General features: G+C 42.3%; 1 protein-coding gene across 3 annotated transcripts in view; it reads left to right on the plus strand.

The window, feature by feature from the left end:
* The window catches only part of MARCH8 (membrane associated ring-CH-type finger 8), a 158928-nt gene that overhangs the window by 54169 nt on the left and 96174 nt on the right, over positions 1–8585 (plus strand). The window contains exon 2 of one of the 3 annotated variants that reach the window (XM_019555995.1): positions 1708–1840. The exons of the other annotated variants lie outside the window; for them this stretch is intronic. Within the exon in view, the coding sequence (XP_019411540.1) occupies positions 1811–1840 (30 nt within the window). The 5' untranslated portion in view covers positions 1708–1810. The remainder of the gene's footprint in view (positions 1–1707; positions 1841–8585) is intronic. 3 annotated transcript variants of the gene reach the window in all.

Below are 8585 nucleotides of genomic sequence, written 5' to 3' on the forward strand. Positions count from 1 at the left end.
GCTGCCTGCCCAGCTCAGCAAAGTTGGATCCAGGGGCTTCCCCTCCAGATCTTCTGCAGCTGCTCTGGCTCCTGCCCCACCTACCTTCGGAGGATCAACTGCTGCTGCCCCTGCCGCTGGTCCTCAGCCTCCGCCGCTGCTGGTAAGTTGCAGGGGGGCACACGTAGTGAGAGCCCCCACGTGTGCCCACTCAGCCTCCTCTCATTCCCTCAGCTCCCAACTGCTTTGGGGTTCTGGAGCAATTCCAGATCTTCCTGGGACCAGTCATAGTGAAGAGAACAAGAGGGTGAACTCCTTTCCACTGCTGCATGTGGCAGTCCCAGAGGTGCTGGAGAACTGCAGCACTTTCCAGTAGAAACATAGAAGTGACTCCAAATTAGTAGAGCAAGTCGCTCAGAAATTAAGAGACTATTAGGATCCTTGCAGAATGTTCCTTAGCAAAAGTCTCTCTACTCTTTTCTGCAAGGATGCCTTCAAAAACATGGTCAGTGCCTGGGCAGTGTGCTACTCATTGTTTTTTTTCATTACTTCCCTATTTTTCTTTCGTGTTTTCATATGTGGTCTCTCACTTAACTTGTAAGCTCTTTGCAGCAGAGCTCTTCTTTCTGCTCTTTTTTAATTTGCTGCTGGCACTGAAGAGTTTTGATCCATGAATTGGTCATCTCCCTGCTTTCATAATACATATAGGTAAGGGATATAAAGATGCATTTTCTTCACAAAAATCTAGTCGCCCAACCTGTACAGACTGCAAAGTCATGAATTTTGAAAATTAACAGATGGCCACTGTGATAAGCATGCCTGCAAATTAGTCATGCAGACTAGCCTCACAGCTATAAATTGTTTTGCTTTTACTATTCTGAACTATTCCTAAAAAGAAATGCTTGTGTCATAGCTTTTAAAGTTAGGCTGGAAACTCTGAATTCTGTGTCCAGAGAGTAGACGTGGAAATGTGGGGGTGGTGTGTTTCTTGGACATAAGGGGCAGGACGATTCTTCCCTCACCCCTGAATTCCTTTAAACAATCTATCCCCACTTTCTGAATAGTCAGTTAACTGAGAATATGTTCCTTCCCCCAGTTCCCTATTCCTTCCTATTTCTTCTTCTGTATAATTTCGTGGTCTGTAAATCATTTGCCTACTGTATCATGCTATTTATTCTGTTCTCCATGCTGAAATCTTTATATGGTTCCTCTAGTGCTACAGCCCAGCAGAATTAAAACAACAACAATCCAGAGCTGCTGTTTGAAGTTACTGGCGTTGTTTAGCCTGAATGTAGGGCTCAATGTTAAGTGTGAACTCTTGTGCTGGAATGTATATGGATCTGTTCATCTATAAACATCAAAAATATTTTAAAGCAAACAGCCTTGCTGGTTTGACTGTGTACAGGAAATAAAATCATAAGTGTGGGAGGGCATCTGCCCTGTGCCTTGGACTCTGGGAGATTAATTTCGTGCTTCATATTAGAAGGATTACTAAAGATTTTTTACACAATAAATTGCCTCTTTTGGGGTGGGGGAAGTTAGATATCAGCTGCTGGAAGGAATGGAGTGTGGTCATGGGAGTTCTCATGCATTATTCATCACAGGCTTCTTTCATTGGGATCAGCTGGAGGAAGTAGTTAGTCTAGTTTGAGCTACACTAGTGTTGTACTTAGGGGGCTTATAAAAGCCCAGGCAAGTACAGTACCAACTCTTTCTCTTCATCTGCAGGCAAATGTAGGGCAGTCAGCAGCTCTGCTTGCACAGTTCGTGGCTCTTTAGTCTGGATAACAGGAGTCATGCAACAAGGGGAACCCACTCTAAGGATACACACATGCATTCGTGCTGGAAAATGAAGCTTCAGGTAGGAGAATGCCTTGTCAGCAGAGTGTCTTGGTTTATAATTTGCTGTAGGGATGCCATTAATCTTTGCAGAACAAATATGTGTGTAAGGTAGGGCATTCTATCAAGAGGGCCTACTGTTGAGACTCTTCATTAGTGAGCTACATCAGCAGTCCTTTTCAGTGTGATACTTTGCTCCATTCTAATTATGAAACTGCCTTTAAAACAAACACCCCTCTCCCTCCCCCCCCCAAACCAGCAACCCTCCCTGGATCTGTCCTAGCATTCGTCTTAATCTAGTAATCCTTAAAGCAAAAGGGAGGAGAGAGCATGTCTGCTCTCTAACACTTATGTGTTCATCTCAATTATAATAGCGCTGTTTTTATCAACATTAAAATGTGTGTGTTTTAACATTAAGATCCTGCTAGAATATAATTGAGTGTGAAAAACTCCAAGTTCCAATTATGCGTCTCAATGTGCAGCTGTACAAGCCTGCAAAATCTCATTTTAATTCATCTTTATTTTCTGAATAAAGATGCTGGCTGAATAGTTCAGCCTTAGAGAAGGGGATTTACAAAACCTTCCAGAACAATAACAAAGGGTCTTTGTTCTATTTGTGAAGGTTTATTTGCACTTCTATGTGTTTGTTTTGGGGTGGGGGCAGTTTTTGTGTGGGAGGGGAACACTGGCATGCTCTTGCCAAATGAAATTACAGTTGAACATTGCCATTTGCTTTGTGTGTTTTGTTAAGTATGGATGCTGTCCCTGTTAACTTCCCTGATGGTTTAAAAAAAGATGGGCTGCTTGAAAAATCAAACTTGAAATAGGAAATGGTCTATGTTAGCCCATTAGGACAAAATGGTGTGTTCTAACGTGCAGATGCGTGTTGGTTTTTTCTATTGTTTGTTTTTGGTAGCTTTCAGTCCAATCCAGGGTTTAGGAAACGTGCATTACTGGTGGAAGCAGAAATTGTCAGCTTTATGTGAAATCCCCGAGGAGAAGATTAATGATCACGTGCTGTTGCTGAAGCTTAAACATACACTGTATGCCCGTATGCTGCCTTCCAAGATTACTTGCTCACATTGTATAAATTGTATGCGTAGAATGCTTTATTGACACATTTGTTCTTCTTTTTTTAATTCAGATTTTGCTTATGGTTTAAGAGACTTGCAGGTTTTAATGAGACATAACTTCAGTATTTTTCACCATTGCGAGTGTTTGGGGAATCCTAAAATGACTTAATTACCGCTCACTTTGTTTTCTTTACGTCTTTAAAGTTCTTGTGGAACAAATTCATCAAGAATACAGTGTTATCTTATCTGTCCCTTGCATTTTACAGCTGCATTAGTATTTGTTATAAAATATGCACGTAGTGAGATTAATGTGTTTTTATAAACTATATGTTGGAATATTAGTTCTATAACAAAATATGGTGTTTGAAATTTGGACTCGTCTGATAACTGATTTTGCTCAGATTTTTAGTTAGCTAGATTTGGACTTCTAAGATCAAAATGTAAAAGGCTTTTATTTAAACATTGCAACATGTGGTTGCATCCAGAATCACTGGAAGTCCAGTGTGAGGGCAGAAATGCTGAGTTTCTGAAAGATTTTGTCTATTTTGAGCGAGTTGGGGAATTCTTCCACTATTGTTGCGACACCCATGCAACAAAATAGGGATGCTAGTGTAGTGAGGATCCACGTAATTTTACCACTGTCACTGCTAATCGTGTTCATATTGGGTCTAGATGACAGGATGGTTCAAACCAGAGCTACACCCATTGGTGAAAGAATTCCCTAAAATCCTCAGGATATACCAGGAGTTGGATATCTGGAAAGGCTGTAATATCTATGATAGTCAAATCTGGTTATTTGCCAGAGGAAGCAATTTTGTTTTTATTCAGTCTGTTCAAAACTCTTGTGATTTAAAAATAGGTTTTAATCTTAAAACATGAAAAACCCAACTGCCTTAGATAGACTTTGGAAGAAGAAAGTTGTTCAAAGCTTTTGCACATTTGTGTCTTCAGTTAAGGGCTGTGATAGAGATGCATGTTTGAAAGGAGTGCTCAGTGGGTTTTCCGGCAGAAACAAGGAAGATGAGGCTGGGCATTCCTGATGTCTTTAAAAAGCAGTAAAAAAGACAGAGGCCACAAATCCAATTTTCTTCCATCTCCTTACTGGTCATTGTGAACAGAGACTGAGTTGATACAATATCAGAGAATGATACTCCTATGTTGAGTTCAAACTAACGTAAATTTTCCAAGAGTTGTCATACAGTTTGATAATCTGATTTTATCCTATTGTATTAACACTTTGGAGTAGAAGATGAAGATTCCCATCAAGAACAGTCAAGAATACATAGAAAATATCAACTATTTGTAGTACTACATGTAAAGCAATACTAGGAAGCAATGCAACACTGCAATGGAAAGTAGAAAGCATATGCTAAATACTGCATTAAAAAGTGAATGGATCTGTTATACTAAAATGGATCTTTGGTATAAGGTGACACTTGTCTGATCACTGCTAAGTTTAAGTGAGGGATTTCAATTACAAGCTTCTAAACCCCAGGAAAAATAGAGTTAATTAAGGGGCTAAAAATCTCTAAATTGACTTTGGCATCCCAAGCCTTGGAGAAACTTTTTATTTTCCTATTCGTAGGTAAATAACACTCACAAATGTAGAGTTAAAGGTAAAAGAATATATTTTCACCTCTGAAATGTGTTGCTTGCGTGAACACCCAGAATGGAATGTGCGTATCTTTCAAGCATTCCAGCTCAGTGACTTTTTTTGCCCTAGCAGCACCAACACATGGTGCATGCATGCCATGCCTCTTCTCATGGTCCATACCAAGGACATAAAGGACAATGTCCATACCCCACTCCTCAGTTTCTCAGAACTGCCTTAGCTTGTGTGGGAGCTTCTGCTATCTTAACTCAGACTGTGTTTGGCCTACAGCTGTCTTCAGAACCAGACTTTTTTCTTTTGCACTCTCACTTACATGTTTAACTCTTTACGTTTCTCTCTCTTGGTCTCCATTTCTTGTTCTTGAGACCACAGGGTCCTCTGGACCTATGTCACATAGTTTATGTAGCTGAATGATGTTCCTTCTCTCCCACCTCCCCCTTGATCCTGGAGTGCTGGACTCTGTAGGGTGCAGAACTTTGAGAGGAATTAATTCCCTATGAAGAAAGCGACCTTTTCATCAACACCAGGAAAGCCCTCTTCCTGACGGCAGACCTAAGGGTAGTTCTGGAGGAAGATGAAGATAAGAGAGAAGGAAAGAGGGTTTTCTCTTCCCTCCTGTTCCTAGACTCTGCAGACCCATATGGATTCTAATGAAGCTTAGCAGCAGCTCCCCATTCTGATTATCCCATTTCTACAGTGCCTAGGAAGTACAGAGTTAAGTACCTACATTCTTCAGCTTTTACCTTTGCCACCCAGCTGTTGCATATTGAACAACACAGGTTTTGGCCTTAGAGCATCTATATTCTACTGAAACTGGTGGACCTCAGCAGCTTCTTGTCACCCTGTCTTGCCTACTCTACCAAAGCTGCTGTCTCTCTAGCAGTGTCTCCTCAATTCACAACTTTCAGCAATCTAATGATTTAGCTAGAACTAGAGGTTCCCCCTGTTCTCCTTTCCTGCCGCTAGTCATGGATTAGTTATTCCTCTTGGGTGTGAGTCCAGCCCAGAAACCACAGCTAGTTCCAGGTCTCGTGGCACTTCATGTGGAGGTCTCATCAGACTTTTCCTTTGACTCCTTGCACCAGTAGGTACACATGCACAACTGAACAGGAGTCTACTGCAGAATACTGCTTAGACTGATTTGTGTATTAGGATTATCATTTTGCTTGTTGTAGTGAAGTGACAAGTTTACCTGTTGTTAATGTCTTGATGGTGTTCTTGTGCTGGGTGTGACTAGCTGTCATGAGATTGCCTAGGTCACCTTTCTAAAAGCAGGCAGAGGGGCTAGCTCAGTACTGGGAGTACAGATGTCATCAGACAACATATCAACATATTTCTTCCCATTTTACATTTTGTAGAAAATTTTTAAAATCCTGTCCATTACTTCTGCCTGGTGCTTAAACCGACAGAGATTGGCAACCAGAACAGTAGCCAGAACAGTCAAGCTTTTTCCAGGACAGAAGTTTAAATTTTTGAAGGCCTTGCTTGGCAGTGTAAGGTTGTTATCCAAAGCAAAGTTGAGTTCTAAGTTATACCAAAATCTATGGGTAGGGTGCTTTAAAGACTTAATTGTAATATGAGCTTTTATAACTAATTTTTAAGTTGTTGCTACACTTATAATTTAATACTTTCTTGATCAAATATTTGTCTTCAGTTGGATATGCAAAATTCAGGTTTTTGCTGAAACAGAATTCAGTATACTCAGTTTCATTTTTTCAAAATCTTAGGTTCTAGCCTATGTATTTATTATATGGTAGGGTCAGATATTTTGGAAACTGAATTAAGGGACCATTTTAAGGGTGCAGGAACAGGCTATCATGATGCAAAGAAAGGATAGGGAGGGCAAAACTATTCAATGAAATTAAACTCAAAAAGGAATCTTGCAAAAGTGGAAAATTGTCCACATTATTAGGGACACGTGTAAAAGTATGGCGAAGGCAGGAGCTGAGATGCAGCTAGCAAGAGATGTGAAAGGCAACAATAAAACTTTCTACAAGTATGTCAGAAGGAAGAGAAAGATCAAGAGGTAAGACCTTTACTGAACTTGGAGGGAAATCTAATGGATGATGCAAAGAAGGCTGAACTACTTAATACCTTTTTTACTTCAGTCTTCATGAGTAAGGTCAGTAATCAGACACTGAGTACAGTTAGCAGCAAGAATGGTGGGGAGATGAGCAGCCTAGAGTAGGGAAAGAACAGTTCAGAGATTACGTGGAGCAACTGAATATTTTCAAGTCAGCAATATTGGACAAGATGCATTCTAGAAATTGGCTGAAATAATTGCAGAGGCATTGGCAATTTTCTCTTTGAAAACTCATGGAGCTTAAATTAGGGTGTTAGACAACTGAAGGAGGGCAAATACAGCATCCATCTATAAAAAGCAGAAGAAGATAGATCAGGGGAATTACAAATTGGTCAGTCTGAACATGAAACTTGGAAAGGTTATAGAGCTTGTCATCAAGGAAACAAATTTTAAATACCTATAGGCTAACAAGGTGATGAGGAACAGCCAGTGTGGATTTGCCAAGAACAGGTTGCTTGATCAGCTTGTTTTTCTTCCATGGACGGGCTTTGTGAATGGGGAGAAAACAGTGGAGATGACTTGTACTTCAATTTTCAGTAAGGCTTTCAACATTGTCTTCTGTGACATTCTCATTTGTAAGCCAAGGAAATAATGTACTGTACTGTATGTAAGGTTTAATTTCTTCATTTAATGATAGAGGATGGGACTGAGTGCGCAGATTACAAATTTGCATGCAAGACTAAGCTTAATTGAGTTGTAGACACTTTGAAGGGTAGGATTAGGATTCAGAAAGGTTCAATGTCTAGTTGGCAGTTGGTATCAAGTAGAGTTCCCCAGGTTCAGTCTTGGGGCCAGTTTTGTTCAATATCTTCATCAATAATCTTCTAGAAGATGATGGAGTGCACCTTTAGCAAGTTAGCAGTTGACACCAAACTGGAAGAAGGGTAGAGTTAGGATTCAGAGAGACCGCAACGAATTGGAGGATTGAACCAAAAGAAACCTCATGAGCAGGGATCCAGGTTTTCAGTTTCCCACAGAAAAGCAGATTAAACCATGGGTTTTACCCTTTACCAGAGGCAAACGTGGATTTCTCATTTTACCAGAGAAACCCGCAGTTTTGCAGTGAGCTCCCTGCAGGCTGACAGAGTTCCAGTCTGCAGGGAGCTGGGAGGGAGCAGGAGGAGGGCAACCAGGCGGATGATGCCATGTGCATGTATGGCCCCAGGCAGCCCGAAGGCAGCTTCTGTAGGTAAGTTAGGGGGGAAGAGGGGGATTGAGTCCTTGGGGGCCTTCTTGGGGCCTACTTGCCTTTGGCCCGCCCACCTGTTTCTGTGTTAACTGCCCATCTTTCCTGCCATGCCTCATTGGTATCTAATTAATGATCTTAATTAGGCAGGAGGCTGCCCATTTCTTGCCCCGATGCCAGGGGGTGCTGTCTGCAGGTCCGTTCCTTCCCTACACCGCAGCCCAAGCCTCGCAGATGGCATCCACTGTAGTCAACATCCCTGGCCCCACTCTGGGCCCCATAATCCTTCAGTTTGAACCCCACCTGGATCCTTCCACTCAAGCGGCCTACTCTGTCTTAATAGCTCCCTGAGCTGTTCCCCCTTATGAGTGTGGTCCCCCTGGGATCTTTGGCTTCATGGGCCCTGGCCTCACCTCCAGGCCAGTTGGAACCCACCCACACCTGGCAGGCTGCAGTTTTAGGTCATACCCAGGACCAGGAGCCTCCAGACCATCCCGTACATCTCCTGCCCTTACCTCCAGGATGTTCCAAGCAGCCTTGCAGCCAGGCAATGTTGCTGCCTGCCTGCCTGCCAGCAGTGAACTGTTTGGTTTATATAGGCAGCCAAGGATCTAAAATGGCTGCTGCAATCAAACACCTCCTGTCTGGGCAGGAACCAACAGTGACCTGCCATGGTCCCCTGTAAGGAGGGAGCTGGGTAAGACTGGGATGGCTGTCCAGCTGGGCGGTGCTTGGAGCTTGGGGCCTGAGGCTGCAATGCATGGTTGCAGGGCCCCAGTGGGGAGCAGGATGGGGCCGTGGGTAGATCATCTG

Source organism: Crocodylus porosus, unplaced genomic scaffold (genome assembly GCF_001723895.1).
Source record: "Crocodylus porosus isolate Cpor-Errol unplaced genomic scaffold, CroPor_comp1, whole genome shotgun sequence".
Classification (NCBI taxonomy): Eukaryota; Metazoa; Chordata; order Crocodylia; family Crocodylidae; genus Crocodylus; species Crocodylus porosus.